This window comes from Agelaius phoeniceus, chromosome 3, assembly GCF_051311805.1.
Source record: "Agelaius phoeniceus isolate bAgePho1 chromosome 3, bAgePho1.hap1, whole genome shotgun sequence".
In the NCBI taxonomy this organism is placed as follows: Eukaryota; Metazoa; Chordata; class Aves; order Passeriformes; family Icteridae; genus Agelaius; species Agelaius phoeniceus.
Window position 1 is genome coordinate 115,693,618 of NC_135267.1, and position 23,737 is coordinate 115,717,354.

At 45.7% G+C, this 23,737-nt stretch overlaps 1 protein-coding gene across 5 annotated transcripts in view; it reads left to right on the top strand.

The window, feature by feature from the left end:
- PLCB1 (phospholipase C beta 1) overlaps positions 1-14,802 on the top strand; it is a 327,471-nt gene extending 312,669 nt beyond the window's left edge. The window contains exons 32-33 of one of the 5 annotated variants that reach the window (XR_013181595.1): positions 11,474-13,861; positions 13,930-14,802. Coding sequence is in view for 2 of the 5 variants with exons in the window: in XM_054629483.2 (XP_054485458.1) it covers positions 11,474-11,704 (231 nt within the window). In the remaining 3 variants the exon portion in view is untranslated. Of the gene's footprint in view, positions 1-11,473 lie in introns of all 5 variants that reach the window. The other 4 variants (XM_077176289.1, XM_054629483.2, XM_077176290.1 and 1 more) reach the window with 4 other exon arrangements.
- Positions 14,803-23,737: the final 8,935 nt, after the last annotated feature.

The following is a 23,737-nucleotide window of genomic DNA, read 5'->3' on the forward strand; positions in this document are numbered from 1 at the left end:
GAAGAGATGACATTTTACAGTCGTTGTTCTAAAAGGTGTTTTTGCAAGTTAATAACCTCATTCATTTCTGATACTGTCTACTATCATTTGAAATAAATACTCCCCAAGTTCCAGATGAATTTCTGTTGCAGAGATGTGCACTCTGCACATTTTTAGAATAGGGCTCTAAAGCAAGAAACACGTGTTTTTAAAGTACCCTTTTGCTTCTCCAAATCACTTGATCACTTATGAAAGGCCTTTATTTTCCTAGTGTTCATTAAACTTATCTTCAGCTAGATTGTGATCAGAATTGGCATCAGAGAATACACTGTAAAGCTGTAAGACCTCTCAAGAACTTTTTAATGCTTTTGGAAGATGTTAAGTACCAAAATAATAATAAAACACTGATAGAGCATTAAAAAGATAAGTTCTTGTAATGGAAAGAGGTTTTGTTCTACTGCCAGTGGTTTTTTTTTCTTAAATAAGGTTTTGCATGGTGCAAAACCTTTCCAAGAGAGAAGCTACCAATAGTGAGACACATAAATGAAATCAGATTAAAAACAAAGTGGAGCTCCAGGGGGATCATGTTAGGCATTTTGATGGCATGCCTCTCAGTGGAAAAAAAAGCAAAGGGCTTAGTGAAGTTCCATGAGCTTCATCTCAGCTCAGGCTTGACCCTGTGGTGAACTGAGCTTTGATGAACTGTGTTCAGCTCAGGGGGAGAGGAGGCAGGAGCAGCTCCGGCTCACAGTGAGGTCAGTGAGGAGCTCACAGTTCCTGCAATGGGTATGGGGAGGCCCAGAGTGACCTTCCCGTGCCACTGAGCTCTGGGGAACAGGGGCACCAGGGGAACTGACCCCCAGGGGTTTCAAGTTGTGCTGTCCCTTACCCTCCTGCCCCTGCTGGCTCCTAAGGAATTAGTGTGTCCCTTTTGCTGGCAGCAGCAAGGTCTGACCCAGAGCCCAATGGCAGTCTCTGTAGAGATGTGTTCAAGAGCTCTTTCAGAGCCAGGGAAGCGTGCCAGGGCACAGCCTCACACACAGGCCCTGTGACACATTTCTGTGTGTCACAGCTCCTCCCTGGACATAGCCCCCCCCACCTGAGAGCAAGCTGTGAGGCTGCAGCACGAGCAGGGTGGCAGCTCCTCAGCCAGAATCAGCATCAGGAGGCAGAAACACCCTCAGCAGCAGCATCCCTTCCTCAGGGAGCTCAGGTGCTGCAGGGAGACCCAGATGGGGTTGGACAGAGAGAGCAAGGTCTGCAGGTGAGAAAGGCAGCTGCCCTTCTCTGTGGGAGGTTGTTATCTCTTGGCTGTTGGATTTTAAGCAGCAGCCTGGTCCCTTTTCCTGGTCCCTTCACCCTTTGCAGTTTGCTTAAATTGAAAAAGGGAGTGATGTTCAGGCGAAAACCCTGAGCCACTGAAACACAGCTTTTGCACCTCTCCTTTGAGGCAGATTATGATTATCCCTTGATCTGCTCTGTTTGCACCAGTACTTGTGTGGATCCAAACCCCATTAAAGCCAGTCACTGCCTTGTAGACTGGAGTGAGCTTTGGGTATATGCTGTACCAGGCAGGAGTTCAGGCTGCTCTGGGCAGCTTTGTCCTGTTGATCTGGCTTGATGAAATTACCTTATTTGTCAATTTTTGCATTGTGGGATGCTTGCTGGACATCACTGACATAAAGTTTTCTGCATGGGTCATTTAAACTTGATGGGTAATTAGAGAGTTGCCCAAGCTTGCAGCAGTCAGCGTTAATATGAACTTTGGAGAGAATGTTTAAATGAAAAACAACTGAACTGAAATATTAATCCCTTGAACTTAATCATGAGGATGGCTCAGCCAACCTCCTAGAGCACAGTACTGCTTAATCCAGTAACAGCAGTACAGACAGCAAGAGGAGGGTTTTTTCCTTTAAAGCTCATTGTAGTATCAGGAAGTAAAAACCTTCAGGCTATTTTTAATTAGGCTGAACCACTGGGCAGTGTCGCTCTTACATTAAGCTCTAAAGTTTTTAATAGTTACAGTTAAAATTCTACACTAATTTTGCTTCTCAAGTGAAAAAATAAAAAAGCTAAGTGTGTTGTGTAATATAGCATGAAGTGATGAGCAGTGTGGATATATGGATGAACTCATGGTGGAAGTGGAGGGATGTGAAGATAATCACAGTATATAAACACAGAGCAGCCCTCAACTCACCAGCCTCAGTGCCCAGTAGCCTCAGTGCCCAGGAGCAACATCTCCAGTTGATGGCCATTGGGTAATAATGAACATATTCATCAGCACATGAGTTTGAACCCAGTCCCAGCTTTTTGTCATTGTTAAACCCAGCCTCAGAACTTGCCTGCACTTGGGAGTACAAAGGCCAAAGAACTGAGCCATCCCTTCTGAAGATGGAAGAGGAGGGAGAGTGGCTCAGTCTCCACTGGCAGCTTCTGCCAGGTTCTGAATGGATTTTTTTCATTAGCCTGTTATGTTCAATGGGTCTGTCACTAACTTGGCTCATTATCTGGGGAGAGTCAATGCAAAAGTCTCTGCTAATAGTGAAGAGGAAGCCAGATTCATGTTGTTGATGAGTTAGGAAATATTTTGGAACAGCCTTCACTGTTACAGGGGGGTTATAGAACTGCAACTGCTAGAAAAGGTTTTCAAAGAAACTTTGAAGGCTTTGATCTTTTTTCAGAGTGTGCTTGCTTTCCAGTCTAGAAACATTCATTTTCAACAAGATATTAGGAGAATGACTGACTGCTCAGTAATTTTCCAAGCAGACCTTTCAGTGGGGCTCCATCTTGCAGGGCTCCTTGGCATGGAGAGCAAGGTAAATTCCAAGTGCAGCAGAGGCTTGATGAGTGTGATATTTCTGAGCCAATGGTGGCAGCTCCCTGCCACTGTGAAGGCCATGGGGCTGGCAGTGAGGGTGTACCCTCAGGAAGGTGCTGTCTGGAGAGGCACAGCCCTCACTGTGTGTCTGGAGCTCCTCAAAGCAGGCTGGAGAGTCAGGGCAGAGCAGGCATGGCAGTGAAAGGAGCTGCCAGACTCAGTCACAGCCTGAACTGTTCCTTGGCCTCCAGGAGCACAGGGATGCCCCTGGAGAGAGACAGACAAAGGGATTCTTTCTCTCCTCTTCATTGTCCTATTGGAGGAGAAGGCTCAGAGGGAATTTCTGTGGCACTGACCTGTTAGAGGTGTCCTGCCAAGAGCCAGACACAGACACACTGTCATTACCTGTTAGCAAGGTGGATGTGAGAGACTGGGAAGTGCTTTGTTAACCTGATCCCAGAGTTCTGTCTAGGTGAGCATCCAAAAGCTCTGCTGTGGGTTCCACCACCTTTTCTCCAGATCTGAACTCCAGCAGCTCCTGAGCCCTCACACAGGAGGCCTTAAGCACCTGAAACTTTCTTTTCTTGTCTCTCCTCTTTCCAGAATTGCTAGAATCTCTCATTTAGGAGGACAACACCACTCTCAGGCCAAACACAGTAAATATTGAGTGCCCTGCAGGCTCCATGGCTGCTGGGGGCATCCTGCTCTGCAGCCATGGTGCTGCTGCTGTTGAGTCCTGTGTTCTCGCTCTGCCTGGGGTTTGGAATATTTCTGGGATATATTGTTGCTGTTGTAACCTCAAGATGTCATTTAAAATGAGTTTCCAAGGGACTGTCATGACCTCTTGAGATGAGGATTACAATACTGCTACTCTTGAAGGCCTGTGCTGTTTACAGGCTGCCTTGGAGGCACCGTGGAAGTGGAAAAATATCATTTATTAGAAGGTAATGGCTGCACTGATCTTTTTTGTTGTTTGTTTGTTTTGCAGTATCCAAAATATGGACAGCACTTTAAAAAAGGACCAGCTAAGATGCTCTCTTTGAGCTCTGTCACTTGAGTTATTTACCCTGGACCCACCCCAGTAAACTGAGGGCAGTATCTGCTGATAGATGAGACTTCAGGGGAGCTTCTCTGGATTTATTGCATTGAAACTGAGCAGATTCTCCTTTGCTTACAGTGGAGACAGCTTACTCTAGTGATGATGAAAAAGAACAGAATCTCAGAATCTACCCTTAAAATGCCCATAGAAAGGGGATTTTTTTTTCCTGTTCATTCTAGCTCAAATTATTTTTATTCATATGCATTATGAGGTGCATAGGTCATGCTTTTATGGTGTTGTCTAAGAGCCACTTGACAGCTTAAGAAAGCATTTTATCCTCAAAAGCAAACTGTTACATGAAATAATCATCAGAAAGAGGAGTAATTCCAAGTATGCAGCTTACAAGGCACAGAGCAGGGCTGTGCATGAGAATAAACTGCCAGACTTTTGAAGAAACAGGAAACGAGTTACTGTGAAGAAAATCCTCCCACAGAACTCAGTGCAAGCTAGTTCTCTAAATAATTTCTTTAAAGAAAATGCAAGAGATCTGAAATTGCTGCTAATAATACAATTGCCAGTAGGAAAAGATCACCAGTTTAGGCTTTTGCTGTAAGGACCTTCCCTAACTCAGCAGGTCTCAGCAGAGATACTGTACAGGTGAATGTGTGTTCAATATGTGTCTAATCTGGGCAGCACTCATGGTGCCCACATCAGTAATTCATTGGTTGTCTAGGGAGGGTAGTAAGAGAGCTGGCAATGTTGTTGAGATGAGGATTAGTGGGATTCCTAGGAAGGATGGGCTTGAAAATTGGTCAAAGAAGCTGAAGTTCATGGTCAGGTTCAGGGGGTAATGCTTGGAGCAATGGGTGGTTTGCTAGAGGGGGGATATATTGATCCAAATGACAGAAGTTTGGGTTGGATAATGAAAGAGAAAGTGAGTCAGATGCCCCAGACATTTATTTTTAATCAGTTATTGGAGCAACTGTTGGTTTACTACACAAAGGTGGCTATGAGCTGCATTACAAACACAAGAATCCAGGAGCCAGGCGCCACTGGTTTAATGGAGGTTGCAGTTGGCAGAGGCACAGATTGGTGGAGGCCCCAGGTCACAGTCTGGTGCCTTGGCACAGCAGGTACCAGAGGGGGGCTGGTGTACCCTGGGGAGGCAGAGCCCATCCCCTGAGCTGCAGCATGGCACACAAGGGGGGCAGTGGCTGTGCAAGGGCAGGTGCCAGGGCATGTGTCACCCCCTGCCTGGCCCCTGCCGTGCCTGCTGCTGGTTTCTGTGCAGCCTGTGGGCACGGGGGCAGAGGGGAGCAGGCAGAGCTGGGGCTGAGCCAGCAGCCCTGCTCCCAGGGCTGAGCCAGCATGGACACTGGGGGGTGCTGAGGGCAGCCTTGTGTGAAGGACATGGGGGGCATCTCCTTCAGGCAGGGAGGCAGAGAAGGACTTGGGGATTGGTGTGCCTGGTGTCTCATGGTCTGCAAAGTTACCACTGTTGGAAATGCAGAGATGTCCTTGTCTGAGGACAGGACTCATCAACAGGAGCTTTCCAGACAGCATGAAGGCATTTCCTGCTGCTCTTCACCTGGTGCCACCTCAGCTGCCAAGTGCCCTCAGGCTCCCCTTGATGGTTCCACACTCCCACACCTCCTGAGAGAAAACCCTCTCTACCTGACTAGTTTCAGCTCAGGGCTAGCAGCGGTGTCCTTGAGCTGTATGAGGCCCAAATGTTATCATGGTTGGCACTTCCCTGGTGTCACAGGGACCAAAGGGAGCCTTTAGGTGCTCTCTGCACATGCAGAGGTAACTCCTTCCCCAGAACCTGCTGCTGCCAGCTGCTGCCTTAGGGCCATTCTGGTGCTGCACAGGGACTGTGGCCTGGAGGCATGAGGACATCTGAGCTGTGCTTACTCCTTTGCCTTCCCAGCAGAAATCTGCTTAGTGGAGGGAATAACATGGTCCTTAATAAGGAACTCCTACTGTTTCCAATTAAACAAAAATTGCTGCCTATAAATCACTTGATCCCTGAGCTCTGTTCCTCAATTTCACTCTCCCTGTTACTGAGCCTCCATCTGCTTTTAACAGTTCTTGTACTCATATGTCTTTTAATGCTGTATCCCTCCAGAATGGCTTTCTAATTAAGTAAGCTCTGCAAATGAAAAGCAGAGGAACAGCAGCCTTCTTGCTCTCTGTACCCTGTATCTGGGAGTCCTCCATGTGCTATTTTGGAAGCTAAATTGAGGTCGCTGACATTATGCATATTTGTTGTCTGATGCAGGCTTAAAAGCCGCAAATCCTCTATTTAAAAGTATCTTAAGGCACATGGGTCAAATATTTGCAGGAAGAAAAATAAGTATTTGTAGCTTTAGCAGATTTAGAGAAGGAGGGGAGGAGTGAGAAAGGGGCCCCAATCCCAGCCCAGTGTTGCTGTTGCAATATGGCAACACTGACCACTGAAAATATCAGTGGTGCTGGTGTTAGCAAAATAAACATTTCCCATGGCACGTGATAAGGAAAATGGGAGCTCTGCTGAACAGAAATTCCCTGCAGAGGCTGCAGCCCCCCTTTGATTACAAATGGAGCAGTGGCTGCTTACAGCCTGTTGTCAAAATACATTCTGCTGAAATTGCACAGAAGAAACAAATGCACTTGAGTTTCTCATCAATAAAACAAAAAGCACGGGCACTGTCTATGTGGAATTAAATAATATCCTGCATGTGGGCAGTGCCAGGGTAATTACGGATACAAATGAGTACCACATTTCAACTGTGAGTAAATGCAACAATCAAATACCAAAAGAGTAAGTTTTTCATATATTTTGCTGCACTCTGCCTCAAGGAGAAATAACACAACTTTAAAATGTCTCACATTTGAAATCTTAACTCAAAAGTTGTGAAAAAATCTTAAGCATAAAGAGTTTACTGTTGGAAATGTCAGAGATTGTTGGAGATACTGAACTATTTAGTCCTCAGAGTCTATTTTTACCTAAATTGTTGAGCCAGGATATTTGAATAATTTTCCATTCATAATTCACTGCATCATTCAGGGAAAGAAAGTCATCAGGAAAAACAAAATAAGATAAATTTAAAAGGAGATAGAACAGAAACACCAAACTCAAAAATCTGCCCTTAGAGAAAAATTCCCAGTGGAATGGCAAAACCTGAGACTTAAAAAAGTGACTTATTTGGAGTCATATTAAATCCTTGCAGTGGGAGAACTTTCTCAAACCAAATATGGCCATAATTAATGTTTTTGTTTCAACAAAACTGTGTTTTGGTGGGATTTTTTTCACCAAAATGTTGTATTTCTCACATAACTGAAATTGGTTATATTTCACACATAACTTTCTCAAAATGTTTTTGGCTGAAGAGTGATTCTGGAGATGCTTTTCCAGCAGTGACCCTTGGGTCATTCCTGAGCTGCAGGTGCATTTAAGGAGGTGTGTGAGCAGAGGGAGTGGCAGGGTGGGTGGGCTGGCTTTGCACCAGCTGGGCTGTGCGGGCAGCACAAGGATGCCGCCGGGTCCCAGGCGTGTGGGGACAAGGAGAAGGGCAAACAGGGGGGCCCCTGAAAGGCCACTTGCTCCCAGGGTGCAGGGAGGGCAGCAGGGTGTCACAGCCAGCAGTTCCCAGGGGCTGCAGGAAGGGCTGCGTGTGCCTCCCCCCCGTTCCCCTTTCCCTTGGGCCGCTGGGCTGCAGCAGGGGGGAGGTGGGAGCTGTGGGGCCAGCTGTGCCCACCTCTGTCCCTGTCCCACATGAGCGCTCTCTTTGGGCTCTGGGGCAAACAGGGATTCATCAGATCCCCTGGCAAGCATGCAGGAGTCTGCAGGGGCTGGGTCAGGAGCATCTGAACCCACAGCCTCTGCTGCTGCAGATAATCCTTTATTGATCACAGTCACTGCTTCTAGTGCTGCTCATTTGGGAGTTCTAATAATAACAGCTAGGTACAAAGATGAATGTAAATAGTTTTAGTCATACCATCTGTTTCCTTTCCTGGGCGTGTTTCCCTTGCTTTAAGCTGAACAACCCTAATCATTGTCCCCTCCCACATTGCAAGGAAGGGCTGCAAGGCCCTTCCCTGACTGGTGGCTCTTTTTGGGAAGCAGTTGCAGCCAAGGATGCTGAAGAGCCCTTTGAACTGGGAGGGAGCTGGGCAGCTGGCTGGCCACCAGGAGCTCTGCTCACCTGTAGAGCCCTGCTGGTGCCCTGTCCCTCAGCTCAGGGCTCTGTTGGCTGCATTTGAGGTGTTTGCTGTTTGTCCAGGGCAGATTTTGTGTAAAGCTGAGGTGAGCATCAGCTGGCATTTTTTAACTTGCACTGTTGGGTAAAAATATAAAAGGCAGGAGGTGGAAGCACACATTGAAGAGCTTCTGGCCACAGCCATCTAGAGGGACTAACACATTCATCTCCTGTCCCCAAGGACCCAGTTGCCAGCACCTAATGATGGCTCTGCATTTTAAAGTTTTAACTCCCTGCCTGTCAGTAAAGTACAAGGGAGTGAGATCTACCTGAACAAGAAATAGTGTCCAACTGTGGGACACTAAAGCCACAGGGGGGTGACATTTGTGTTGTTTTTGTTGTGGCTTAAGGAGAGGACAGGGGATCTGTAAGAGGGCAGGCAGTGAGATAACAGAAGGAAGAAGGTTGTTACATGGTAATGAGGACAGTGGTCCAGATAATGATCTGCCAGTCTCATTCCCCCCCCTTGTCTGACTCCAGAATCCTAACAGCAAGTGTAGGTCACCTTGTTTAGTAGCTGGGGAGCAGAGAAATTGGGGTAGGTGGACTTGTGAAGGGAAGCAGCCCAAGGGAACAGCAAAGTGAGCAGGAAGGGCCCCTGGGTGGAGCCTGGTGAGCTGCTGGTGGAGCAGAGAGGTTTTCACTCACACACTAACGTGGCACCTTGCCTTGCCATCAGCCAGCCAAATGAGAGCTGTGTGTGGCTGCTGCTGGGAGGGCAGCTCTCCATTCATTGCCATGAACTGCAGTGTCCCTGTGAAGCTACAGAATAAACACAGGCTTTTTAAGAGAAAAACAGCTGCATTTCTTTAGGCCAGCTGGTGTTAAGCAGGCAACTTGTTTCTTTAGCCTTGTGTGGTAGCTCAGGGGCCAGAGAATAGATGGGATCTGAGGGGCTTGTCAGACACTGAGCAAGGGGGAGAACTGACAGAGCCTTTGGAGTCAAAAACAAAACTAATTTTTACTGATGCAGTTTAATCAACCCTCCTTGTCTGCTGGCTGCTCCTTCTCAACTAACTTCAACCTTCTCATGATTAGATATCTCTACAGACTGTCTCTGGAGACAGAGAGGTGGCTCCAGATCCATGTCATTTCTATTAAGCACTCAGCTTAGGGGGGATTAGCCACTGGAGGTGCTTCAGGAGAATATTGGATGCAATCATTACCTAACAACATGCTTATGGCTGCACTGGGTTCACATAATGTTCACTTTCTGAGGGATTTCAAATATTTCCTTTGCTTTTAAACCTAATTAAGCAAATCAAGGTTCTGAAGGAAGCTGAGAGCCAGGAGCATTTTCCCTGACTTATGATACTGCACACCTTCTTCCGTACCTGAGGTGCCCAAAATCCACAAATGCCATGTGTGACAGTGAGGTGGGGGAATGCAGCAGCCCATCTCTGGCTTGGACACTCCTGTGCTTTTAGCAGGGCAGGTATTTAACCATGAACTGTAACCCCAAGCACCAAGAAGGAAGAATTTAATCTTTTGCCCAGGATTGAATCTTTGGTTTTGCAGTGTGAGCCAGTGAATGCTGTGCTGCCGACACTCCAGCAGTGTGGATGTGATATCATGGGGGCATCAGGAGTCACTCCTGGGGCTGTGGTGAGCAGGGCAGAGAGGGAGGATCATTCCAGTTTTCTCCACCAGCCACCCCATGGCACTGTTCCTCTGATGATGCCTGTACTTGCGGAAGTGTTTGCAAAATGGCGACAAAAGGAGGAGCCCTTCAGAGAATTTATATCTAGACCATATAGCCAGAAAATGAAGGGGTGCAGGAAAAGAAGAAGGGTGTTATGATAATGATTAACTACCACAGTGACAACTATATATTTCTAGCTGATAAAAATATGTATTTTAGACAGAGGGTGTGTTTTAATGGAACCGTTTGTGCCTCAGACTTGGTTTTATCTGAGGTGGAAAACAGAGGCCAGGACATCAGGAGAATTGCCAGAAAGAAGGCAGGAAGAGAGCTTTAGCAGGGAAACCAAAAGGAAAAAGAACAGATCTTAGATCTTGAGGAAGAAAAGCTGCAGAATTTGTCTAATTAAGGAATGTAGAACTAGACCGGGTGAGCTAAGGACATTGATTTGCACATCAGGAGAAAGGAGAAGAGGCCTCACAAAAATAAAGTCAGAGATACAGGATGAAAACCAGGACAGAAGCATGGGGAATGGGATTGGAAGGGCTCAGAGGGAGGGGCAGTGATAGAGGCACATGGTGTGTGTGGACAGGTCAAGAATGGGAAGCCTAGGATAGGACCTAATGTTCAGGTGAAAATTTGCATTGCCTGTTGAGAGCTGTTGCAGTGGGGTGGAGGAGACCTGAAACTGCACAGGACAGACTCAGGCCTAGAGCTGAAGGATCAGAATTCCTAGCACCTTTATCCTGGAAATCCTGGGAAAATGCTTACCTGAAAACACAATTGCCTAAGAAACTATTGCAAAACTGCTGCAGCTACAGTTAGCAGAACCTGACTTCCTCTTTTTAAGAAGGTGGGTAGATGGATGGATGGATGGACGGACAGATGGAGCGGGTCTGGCTTTGGAACTCACCCCTTTTGCTTCCTGCTGTGCTCATATTGGTCATGATGAAAAAATTGGCTTTGTCTTCAGTTGAAACTTTGATACACATTAATGTTTTTCAAATAATGGATCGTGCAGATCCTAATATGGGCACTAAAAACAAAGGCTGTACTAATAAATACTGGGAAAGGACCCACTGCTTCCTGAAGACTGATAGCCAGATTTCTTTCTGCATGCCTTTTGCATCCTGTTGATGATATGACACTTTTTCCCCAGTAATGTCCAAGACACATTCTGCATTAATCTGATAATGTAACTTTCCATGATCCAGCCCTAAGAAATGTAATTTGTTTTCCCTCTTTTCCCTCCCTCTCTGACTCCCTTTGACAACTGACTTTTTCCTAATGGTTTCTCCAACCCAAGAAATCTGGCACAAGTTGTTTTATTGTTCTCAGAGCAACGTTTGTGGTGTGTTTGATGTGTGATTAACTACCTGAAGCTCAATGAAGGCCTTGCTCTTTCAAAGGCTTATCCGTGATCCATACTGCACCTGAATGGGGTCTTGTCAAAGCCAGTGGGAGTATGGACACCACTACAGTTAAATCCACATGAATTTGAAGGATTTGGGTACCCAAGGATGGTACCCAAAACCAGCCTTATGACTGCACGTTCCTCCAGCTTTGCAATGACTGCATGGAAATTGATAGGCACTTTGGATGTGTGGTGCTAATACGGGAAAGAAGGGAGTACGGTCCTGAATTGTGCAAAAATGCCTTGTTAATGCCCCTCCTGCCTGGTGTGGTTCTTTCCCCATCCGCTAACACTGGTCACATCAGACACACCTGAAGACAGCTTGTCTCTTTTGTTGTAGTTGCAGGTGGAACTTGATCAGGAATATCAAGACAAATTCAAAAGACTGCCTTTGGAAATTCTGGAGTTCGTACAGGAAGCCATGAAAGGGAAAATCAGTGAGGATGGAGACCACAGTTCTGCCCCCTCTTCCCTGGCCTCTGACAGTGGAAAATCAAATCATAAACCTCCACAAAGTGAGGAGGAATTGGAAGAAGATAACCAAGAAAAAGTGTTTGATACTACTTTTTAACTGCCCAAGAAACAGTCAGTGCAGCGGGCACACCATTCCCAACTGCCCGTCTCCGCTCTGCCGGGGTGAGCTGCGCCGGAGCTCCTGGGAGGCAGGAGGAATCTGCATTCAAGTGCACATTTCCCCAAAGGAACATTTTATAAAAAGTATTCTGCAAAGGTCTTCATTCTCATTCTTCATCTGATTATTGTTCTAAAGCTTAGTGCAGTTGTAATGGGAAAATTAATATGTTAACCTCCCTCTTCTCTTTATTTTTCTTCTTTTTTTTTCTTTTTTTTTGGCCAGTTTACAGTGGGTAATTTTCTGGCCATGTTCACTGTTAAGAATGTTTAATGAAGACCAGTGTATTGTACAGAGAAAAGTGTGTGCAGATTTCCTTTTGGAGTGCCAGAGCAAAGTGCTCCAAACTAATAGAGATCCTGGCGAATATTACAACAGTACTTAATCATATTTGTTTCCTTCTTTATAACTGCACCTTGACAGCTGTACCATCCTTTTACATTTGCACTGAAACCTTGGATCCTTTTTAGCTCTGCAAGCACTGGTGGCTTGCTGTCTTGATATTATGTTTATCCCATGGAGAGACATATATTTGCTGCTGAAAATTCTTGGAACTGTGGGGACGAGAGGAAAAGGGAGAGAAGAACCCGCGTGGAGGTTGTCGGTGTCTGTGTCTGTCTGTTTGCTACACCGTGTGAGTGCATATATGTTTGTATATATATACATTTTTATATATATATATAGCTGTATGTGCACACACATCTGTCTATATACACACACAGCATGTTGCTATTTGAAGTTGATGTGGTCTCTTGGCCAAATGAAATGTTTCAGGGATCCATGAGTAGGGAGAATCTTTCCGAGAGCTAACATCTGGGTTATACTGCTATAGAATAATCATGGAATCATAGAATTCTTTTTGTGGTGTTAGTGGTGTAAATCAAAGTAGTTTTAGAATATAAATTTGATATATATTTTGCAGACTCGAAAGTATTGATTTTAAGTATCATATTTTAAGCTTACTGAATTTGATAGGATTATAAAATGTTTAGGACTACAGTATTTGAAATCTAACAGAATCTTCCATTATTTTTAAGACTGAGGTTCAGTTTTACTAAGGTCTAAAATTTAAAAGCAAAGTATAAAAACCTGACCACTGTTATTTAAAAATGTATATTAATCTGTTTAACTGACTTGTTAAAATAAGAACAATCAAAGTTAGCGTACTGTATGATATGCATGAGAGAAGTAACAGCACATTCTGGGAAATTTCTATTAGATGACAGAGACACATTGTGAAAGTCAGGATATTTGAAAAGGTAAAGAAATGCTGTTCTGTGGATTCCCCCCCAGCAGAAATCAGAGTCACAAAACACCTCAGACAATTGGGATTGTACCTGGGCCAGTGCACGATCCTTCCCCGCTGGTGGAGGTGCCTTGGGGCAAGGGAGAATCCCGCCCAGAAGCCCCAGGCTGGCCTGGAGACACTTGGTCCTGCAGAGTTGTGCTCTCCTGCACCACTGGGCTCGGGGCTGGGCTGGGCTGGGAATAACATTCACATCCACCTTGGCAAGATCAGGGCCTTACCTAGGGCTACACGGCAATCAGAGAAAGCAATCAGTTAATAGGGAGGCATTTTAACACATCATAACAGTTGAGTTACCTTACTTCCATTCCCTCAGGAGTTTAGTACTTAAAGTAACTTATTTTATTTAAATTTAAGCAATAAAATACAAATCAAGCTTAAGTTTTCAGTTAAATAATGGTGTATATATATATAAGTTCAAATCTTGGAAAACAAACAGTATTTTGATGTTTCCTTTTTAAACTTAGAGCAGAAAGAAAGAAAAATTGCACATTGTTTGGAGATCATATTTTGAATTAAATTGTTCTGGTTTATGATGATGAAATCAGTGCACATGAAATTCAAAAATCTGACTTTCATCTTAACGCTAGGAAAGGTGACTCCTCTGCTAATCCTAGTTTTGCACTTTGAAATCAATCTTAATCACTCATTGAAAATGTAGAGTCGAGATTTAATGCTGCATTTTATAAAGTTAAAATGACGTGTTGTCTAAATTATTACGAGAATAAACTGATAGCAGTGTTCATACTAAAACTGAAGCTATTGCATTACAGAACCGTTGTACAGCGCAGGCTTTTTGGGACAGTCCTGGCTCCTCTGAACCTCGGCGCGACGTTCCCGAGCACTGCAGGGGAGCCAGGACTTGACACAGTCCTCAGAGAAACTCGGGCAAATGCCAGTTAACCTTTTATTTATATTTAATAAGAAATAAATAGACTGGTTGGGTTAAATATACTATCAGCTGTAGTCATTTTACAGTACGTTTGTATTTGACCATTTCCTGTACTCACATTTTTTTATATCTGTACAGTGCCACTTTCTGCAGGTGTAAGGTAGTGTGTGATCCTGTACATCTTGCATCGTTCAAACTATTTCAGTGAAACTGATATCATTTAATATTGATATTACTTGAACTAGAGTAAGATAATGACAAAAGGGTCTTTATGATGTGCAAGTCTTGTGCCTTTTATGTATTTGCCTTGTTCTGTGTTGAATGTGTGGAAATGCTGTATTGTGGACTTTCTGCTGTATAGAATAGAGCTGTCTATATTAAACTAGGTCGTGCACTTCAGATATCTTTACACTACTGAAAATAGCTTGGTTTTGGCAGTATAAACAGAATTTTAAAAATTCTAATGAAGGCCAGACATTTTAGACTTAACATGTTCATAATTATGTTAATTAATGCTCATGTATTAGCTAAACATTCACTGACAGATAACTAAAGGGACATCATTGCTTGCCTTTCTTTGAAATCAGTGTTGCTCTTGTACATTGTATTAATAGTGTCTGTGATTGATTAGTCCTTGATGATTTGCTTTCAGAGTAGGATGAAATATTCCAGTTAACATGTACATATTTTTTCGGTTCCTCAATCTATGATTGTTTCAGAGGCATAATTCACATTTTTGTAAAAATTCTATGCAATTTTGTGGCATGATGTTTCTTCCACTTGTAATTTTATGTGCTTACATTACAGATCCAAAGGACAAATAAAAATTTCTTAACACAAGCCCAGTTTTCTCCGTTCGTTGACTCAGGAGACCTTACCCTGAGCCTTTGCTGACAGGAGGGGCAGTGCCAGGAGAAGGCAGGGAAATTTCCCTGCAGGCTTTTGTGTTCACACCAAGAACAAGAAATTGCACATGTCTGTGCTTCCAGCCCCTGCCCATGCCAGCACAATGAGCATTTGCAGCGACTCTGAAACAATGGGAAACAAAAAGCAGTGTGCAGGAGCCAATGAACTGGTAAGAAAATGTGTTGGTTTACAGGAAGGCTTTTGCAGGAGAGCTGGGACGTGATTTCCAGCCATACCAATAAACTGTCTCAACAAATGACAGCACCTGTACTTCTGTTCCACTGCCCCAGCTGTTTCACTCATCACCTTTTTTATTTCCTTTCTGCATACACAGAGCAGAGAGATGATGGATTGCAAGCACTGACAGGAAGAGGGGATGATGCACTGCATGGGATGGTGCCACAGCAGGTACTTGCACCATGTGGTGCAGCAGAGTGGACTGTGATGGACAGGCCAGACCAGATGATCTCACAGCATCTCATGGCCTTATGATCTGTTGCTTTTAGTATAATGTTCTTTTCTTCGAGGGTTTTTCCCCAGGAGGGCACTTTCACATATGATCACCCCAAGGCTGAGATTCCCCTTGGAAAGGCTTTCTAATGTCCTCTTAATTGCCAGGGTCAGTAAAGTAACCCTGAATGGTGATTCACCATGTGGGATGTCTCCCAGAAAACGAGTCACCTCTCTGCAAGGGTGTAAATCAGCCAAACTGTGGCATCCCAGGAGCCCTCAGCAATAAATAAACTGAAGCCAAGTGCTCTTGCAGCTCGCCACCAGCTGAGCAGAGCAGATGAAGTCCCTGGCGGGGGGCAGAGCCCGCTGTGCAGCCTGTGCTAAGATCATCTCTGACTCACAGAGTGCAGCCTCGGGGAGCAGCTGAGACAGAGCCGTGGTGTGGCGTGCACATCCCCATCCCAGTGCAGGGATCTCTGCAGAGAGCTCCTTCCTGAGCTGGGGGAAAAGCCTCTCCTGATGGGAAGGCACCTGGACAAGTAGGAAAGAGCCTGTGTTCCTCTCAGTAAGTAAATATTACCCTCTGATGGGAAGGGACCTGTACAAGTAGGAAAGAGCCTGTGTTCCTCTCAGTAAGTAAATGTTACCCTCTGATGGGAAGGGACCTGTACAAGTAGGAAAGAGCCTGTGTTCCTCTCAGTAAGTAAATGTTACCCTCTGATGGGAAGGGACCTGTACAAGTAGGAAAGAGCCTGTGTTCCTCTCAGTAAGTAAATGTTACCCTCTGCCCTTGCTTTGCTGCCGCAGAGCCTCCCTCTGATGGTGCAGCCCCAGACTGCAGCCTGGCCCTCAGCAGGGCTGTTTGCTGCCCTGATTTATGGGCTGCAAGTGACCACAGAGCCCTTCATGCCACTGCTGTGTTCTGTGCCGTGCTCAGAGACCTGCAGCAGCTGCCAGGCCTGGCTGGAGAGGAGGGGAGGGAGAGCAGTCCTTTCCTGCTTCACAGGAGAGGTTTTCCTGCACCTGTGCAAGTGCTGGGGTGGGGACCCCCGGGCAGGGCTGGGGATGGTGCAGAGTGGCACAGGCTGTCCTGTGTCACCTGTGCTGGTGCCACATGTGGAGTGGTGCCATGAAATGCCACTGGGCTGTGGCAGCCCAGCCTGTGCTCTGCACTGTTGAGAAACCCTGTGCTGCCTCTGTGGCACAGGACCTGATTTAGCTGGGTGCATGAGAGTGTTCACCAGTGCGTGGCTCCTACATCTTGCTGCTGTTAGCTCCTTTTATTATATTAGGGGTCTAGAAATAGGAAGAAAACACCCTGGTATTGCCTTGGTAGCAACAAAATAATTGCTCTGCTTTCCCCAGGGAAATCCAGCTTTGGGCATTTGTTCTCCCTTTCCATAAAAAGCAACTGTTTTCTATTGCCATAATTTAAAACCTGTATCTCTTTTAAAATTCCTGTTCCCTCAGACCAGTGACAGACTGGGGAGCTGTGATAACTTTCTTGAGTCAAGGTAACTAATGAGAGGGAAATTATCTGGCTCTCCATGGAAATGTTGCTGTTCTCAACTATCGGAGGAAAGCTGCAACTCCTCACCTCATAGTGGGACTGGCTGTGGCCAGGGGATGCCAGTGGTGCCAGAAGGGGTCCAGGGCACAGGGACAGGCATTTGCTGGTGTTATACACAGTGGTAAAAATCTTGTAGTTTACCTGGCCCTGCTTCAGTATGCATTAAGGTGAATTTGACACAATTATCATTGTCTTGCTTCATGGAGCTAACAGAGTTAAACGCCTCTTTTCTCCACATTCACTGAGATCGCTGCAGCAAAGCCCTCTTTGTCAAAACACAGCACTACCTTAAAACAGTTGTATGAAACCCAGCACCTGAGCTGCATGTGAAGTGAGGGGATTGTTTCTGCACAAACGATGGCTGCTGCAGGTTGGTGCCTCCCCCGGGCCGCACGTTCCTCTCCCAGCCCTTGCCATCTGCTGGCACTAGCTGCCGCTCTGCAGCAGCCTGGCAGGCACCAGCAGGGAGCCAGGCAGCCTGGGCAGATCCACAGCCCACTCGTGCCTCTGCCTGCGTGGCTGTTTCCAGCTCAGTCCCAAAAGGCAGGAGAACTGTCTGATGTTTGATCTCTGCTTGCAATGCCGATGCACACTGCACATCCTGTTTCTTCCCTGCTCACTTGGTTTTTCAGCACTCTGGAGCACTGCCAAAAGTAAAGGGCCAGCTCCACAAAATAACACTTGCAGCTTTTTGTTCCAGAAGGCAAGTTCTTCAATATTTCTTAAAGAAACTCAAAGGGTGTTTCTTGAGCTGTCTGTCTAATCCAATGCACACAGCACAGTGCTCTTGATCCCCTGTTAGCTCCAAAGCAATTAGTACTCAGTGTTGTTAGCTCTTTGTGCCACAAACTTCTTCAAGTGTCAGAATTCAGTAGCCAGGTGTTAATATTGATTTTTAGCCTATGCGGAATAAAGAGTGAAAAATCCAATAGTGTTTTTTATGAAGAGCCGTTTCATACTTTCATAATAGGTATCATAAAATTCCATCAATTACTGGGGTCTCTTCAGGGGACCTAATTATTCTGCTATGCATACCTAGTCTGAAAACTTAATAATATCTCCAGATGCTGCCAAAAGTCCTTTGGAGGTCTTACATTCCACGAGGGAACCCTCTGCTCTGTTTGGTTTTTTTTTTTCTTTCTTTTAAATGAACTATCAAATATTCAGTGAGGGAGATGAACTGGAAAGCCTGCATTCACACAAATTCAGGGTGGTATTGTTCCTGTAAGGCAGGGAGGGACAGGGGGTGTTTATTTTATTTTTTAATAATTAGATCATCTGGGATTTGCCTTAGGTCAGCTGTGTAATGGAGACTGCCCAGTGTCACACGCTCAAGGAGCTGCAGATAGATCCCTCCGTTGCTGGAGGAATTGTCAGTGCTGTAGCAATTAATGGGCAGTTTGGGGTTGCTTTTTAGGGAGGAGAGGTTATCCTAGCAGAAGGTGAATGCCAACAGAAGCAAAGTTATTTCAGTGACTCCTTCTGTGAAGGCAACAAGATCCTGGGGGAGCACTGGGAATTTTATACACGGACTGCTTGATGAATGCCCAGCCGAGCAGCAGGTTCCAGCCCAGCACAAAAGCATTCTGAATGGTTGTGATCACACTGGTGAGGTGTTCCTGGGCTGTTTCCCCTCTTTCAGAGCTCCAGGCCCCAAGGCCTGTTGCAGCCTGTGGCACTGTGTGTCAGAGGGAAGCAGGAGTGGTGCAAGCTCCCAGCACCACTCAGGCAGCCCTCAGCCCTCTACAGAAGGGGACGTGTGGCCCATGGGAAGACAAACCAGAGGCACAGAACAAGCTCCCATCTTCCCATTTTCACATCCAGATGGCTGTTATGAAACAAGGAAACATGATGTGCCTGAGTGTGTCTGAGAGGACAAAACCACACTGGTGGAGCATGCTAATCCCTTCTTGTCTGAACCCCAACTCCTCTTGGGTGCATTACTCATCCCTGTGGCTCTCCAAAGAACCAGATTTTCCTTTAGATGTCTGATTTTGCTGAAAGATCTGAGAAATGCTCAAGGGCATAAATTATTCTTTTCATAGCCTGTGATAATGTATGATTCTTAAATTGCCACCAGATCTGCCTCCTTCAGATAGTGGAATGAAAATAATGCTGTGCTTGCCCTGAGCCAGGAGAGGATCTGGTCCAAACCACGTCATCTTCCAGCAACCCAGCAGCATCGTGGGTGCAGATGGTGGGGATGCAGGGACAAATGCAAGGGTTGGAGGATCAGAATTCAATATCAGGCACTCAAATTAATTTCTTATTTCAGGCCTCAGAATTGGGACCAGGTTTGTGGGGATGCTGAGTCTGTCAGTATGGTGTAAATCAGACTTGTACACTGCAGGGTGATGGAGCACTGGTGTCCAGTAGGACAGGAGGTGGTTTCTTCCTCCGTACTACCACCCACTCAAAACCCAAACTGGGACATTCATAAAGCCTCCCTTAAATAAAAACTTCATTTTCATTTGTAATTATAAGAATTATCCCCACTAATATTTCTGGTGCCTACAGCAGTTACCGGTTGCATGCTTGCAACCTTCCTTGACCAGCAGCAGATGTGGGACCATTGTGAGCTGTGAAATGGAAACTGTTTTCACATAACTCAAGGAGATGATACTTGCAAAAAAATCAATCAACATTATAGCACCTGCAGTAAAATCAGAGTTAGCAACCCCAAATCAGTGAAGGCTGCAAAACCACCAACACAGGGAGCTATAGAAGACAGGTAATTGATTTAAAGCATGCAGTATTTATATAAAATGGGGGGGAACCAGTCAGAGGATGTTTCTACACAACCATTTTGGGTTTTCTGGCTAGCATTCCTTACCAGCAGAAATACAGGCATCAGCCAACAGCGCCTGATCCTGCTTTTCCTGGCAAAACTGCAATTTGCCACAAGTTACAGCGGGATTGGGACTCGTCTTACAATGCAAGCCATCCATTTCCCAGGCAGCTTTCTATGGGAGCCACACTGTGCCTTTGATTGCAGATGGAGCCCATCCAGGCACGCTGACAGCCAGGCACTCGTGATCACGGTGGCTGCACCCGGGCTAAATCCCTGCTCTCCCTACAGGAGACTTGTAAGGCAAGGCATCAACACACGGTTTAGGCACAGGTCTGCCAAGACCCTTCCTACTGCCACAAGGATATTTCTGCCATATGTGAGCCAAAAAAAAAAAAAAAGCCATATTAATTTAATAGTGGAGGAGACATTCTACCACACTCATTTATTGTAACTGATGAAAAGGCTGTAATGCAAATCGTTGTGCCAAGCTGCCTGTGCTAGCCAACATTTTGGCCTGTTACATTCCTATCTAGGCAGCTTTTAATTATTAATCATTTCAAGTGTTTTGAGGTTGAATTGCCATGGATTTTAACTGCTGGGTTATCATGGACATTAAACACTGAGCCCAAGTGCCAGTGTGAGGGTGTTGGCGGTGATCTCGCACCGCTACTTCTGGCTGTGGGTGGCTGCAGAGGATGACAGCTGAAACTGCAAATGTGAGAAACTCCCAAATGTGTATCCATGTGAGACAGGCCCTGTGGGCTGACATCTCTGCATTGCTATCCATTACAGTAACTGATTCTTAGCCAGTGTCCTAGGTTCAAACAAAACTAAAGCTTCTGCTTTTCCCACGTTCACTGGTAGAGGTTTCAGGATGTGTGCGATCATTCCCAAGAGTTTATTGTTGTTGGCCAAGCAGGACTTTCCATGGATAAGAGAAGATACAACTGGAAACAGACAGCTCCTCGTTCAACACTGATTCCAATCATGTGGGATAATTTCAAATGGATCTCAGTGTGAGTGAGCAATGATCATGTGCCCATACCCTGAGACAGTGACTGATCTGAAAAATTATACATCCATGTATCTGGGATCAGAAGTGTTGGCTTCTTATATTTCCAACTATTTGCAAAGCTGAACAACTCCAGCTCTAGCAACTATTGATAGCATATGATCATTTCAAAAGAGAAATATTTTGCAAGTGTTTTATACATGCATTAATATTAAATCCTCTGGAAAATTTCAAAATGTGACTTTGCACCGAGTCCCCTGTGACAAGACATCACCCATGAGAAAGAATGAGAAGGAGAATGTAGCTCAGCAAAGCTGACAGTTTAAACATCCCCAGAGAAAAATATAACCAAGGAAATTATTTTTGTGTATGTGCCGGGCTTGGGGGAGGAGGCTGGGTTTATTTTATTAAGCAAATGACCCATGGCACTTCTGCAAAGAAGAAGGCAGATTTTAGACAGCAAAACTGTGCATCTTACTTGGAATCAGTGGTCTGTGAAGACTGTTGGAAGTTACCACTTTTAAAAGATGCCTGTCCTGTGTTCAGTCCAGCTAAACAGCTTGGGCAGTCAACCCTGGGACTTTAATGGATGGATGGATGTTGTCAGGAAGAAAAGAGCCTGGACTTATCTACAGAGACTTGGAACATTTGGGGCAAGTGTTCCAAATTAAGAAAGAAAACATTCCATGATTTACGTCAAAACTATAAAAATAAGCGTTTTGCACAGCTCATGCTCTGACCGAAGTCAGCATCCAAAACATGCAAAAATCACTTTTAATTACTCCAGCTCATGACAAATGAAATTCTCCTTGGTGTTCCACGGCTGAAATATCTGTCTTGTCCTGATTTTTTCCTGTAACCATTCCCAGACACAAGAGGTTCAGAACAATGCCATGATATCCATGACAGAGGATGCAGGAGAGGGGGAAGGGAGAAAGCAAAAGCATTATTTGTAGTTCTTACAATATTAATACAGTAATATTAATGTATACTATGAGCCTCCCACAAAGCTCCAGCTCAGCCTGTGGCCCTAGAGGACTGGTGCTGCCTTAGAAATATGGGGACAAAAAAGGCAAGGAAGGGACAATTGTTGTGTAAAGGGATGAAAGAGGGTGGGTATGTCAGCCTGTGTGGTACTTAGAGCTCCTCTAAGCTGCCAGTGAGGATTCTTCTGCCAGCAGCACTTGGGTGTTGCTCCTCAGGCTGAAAACTTTCCTTTTGCTGCAAGGGCTCCTCCACAAGAAGTGCCAGGTGCAGAGAGAAGCCCTTGAAGGCATTCCCTTGACAGAAGGGTGATGCTGATTGGGAGTACAGCACCACTTTGCAGTGTTCTGCCTAAGAGAAAAGGCACTTCGGCTGGGGGAATAATTTGCAGTAATGAGGGTGAAAGCTAAACTTTGCAGGATAGCTCTTGTCAAACAAAAAGGTACCAAAGTCAGAGTGAATTTCTGGAATACCTGACAGGCATTTCTCCTGGGTAGGGCTCCATAACACACACTCACTTCACAAGCCATTTGTTTTGCCTTACAAACTGTCACTGTTGAGCTGATGCCACCAGAAGCTGGAAGGAAATGTGACTGGAGCTCCTCCATCAGCACTTCTAATTTCCTTCCCCAAGGTGGGAGGAGTGGCACACGGAGAGAAGACTTGTGTGTGTGTGTCTCCATGGAGAACGCCAACGAGGCAACACAAATGAGCAGGATTGTTTATGCTGGGCTATCAGATGGTGTTGCTACCAAGTACTATGTGTGATTAGAAGAGGGAAAAAAAAAGGAACTTTATACTGAATTTTTGGTGCTAGAGTGGCTGGGTGTATCTGCTGTTGGATTAGGAAGATGCATTCCTAGCACCCACAGGTGTGCAGAGCAAAGGCCTCTCCTGGTGACCAAGGTGCTGCTGCAGGCTCCTGAAGGAGCAGAGCAGTGGGAACATGGCTGGGGTCCCAGCAGGGCTGCTCTGCTCGTACCAGCCTGAATGCACGACTCTATTTGCTGTAGCAGAGGTCACTCCAGGAGTCTCATGCTCTTCTGAGGGCTGCTGGGTTTTCATGTGATGTAAACCTTGGTCTGTACAATCCGACACTCCAATACACCAAGAAATGCACCTGCATTCCCCAAATCCCTCACTGACATGCACAGCAAGCAGCACCTTGGGCTTTGTGTCAGTGGCCCCTGGGGCAGGAAATCACTGTAGTATCCCCATGATCAGCCCTGCTTTGTGTGGATGCAGAGCCACACCTTACCTCTGAGCACAGCTAGTGAATCCTTAGAAAGATATAAGTGGCTTTGACTTTTCCCTAAGAAAGGCAGCTCGAGGAAGGGCTGCTCATCCCTTTACCTCAGCTGGGCTGAGATCTTCATGCTTGTATGAAAAATGAATCTGGGGGAGAGGGCTGTTGTGAAATAAACATCAGATGTGACAACCACACAGACTTAGGAGAAATAGCGGTTTGGGGTGAACAATAACTGACTGTGGCCAAAGAAAGAGGCAGGGAAAGAACCCATTGCTGATCTTCATTGGCATCCCATCCTCTTCTGCAGTGAAAGCTGGCATATTGCAGGACAGATGATTTCCCTGCCTGGTTTTTTATAGTGCTTTACACTTCCCAGGAGTTGTTTCTATATGACTGTAATAGAGCTGTCAAAATAACAGCTTGTGGTGGAGGATGCAGTCACACCTCTTGGCTCCATGCTGTCCTTCTCCTGCAGCACCTGCTTCCAGGGAATGGCTGCAGGACCAGGCCAAATGAAGGTGACACTGCCTGTGAGTGCAGGACATGGCTCAGGGCTCCTTTGGCTGACCTCCCCAGCAGAGCCCTGGCCTCAGGCCTCCCCAGCCTTTTGCACTGTAAGCCTGGCCCCAGCCATGTCTCCTTTGCCCCATGACCTGTAGAAGGGCCTTTGCACCTTCCAGCCCCAAGTTCTGCATCCTGCCCTTCCTGCCCAGCATTTCTGATCCAACCACACTGCAGGCAACACATGGAGCACAGTCACACACAGCCAGCTGATGATGGGGGGTTTTAGCAAGTATTATTCTACTGCAG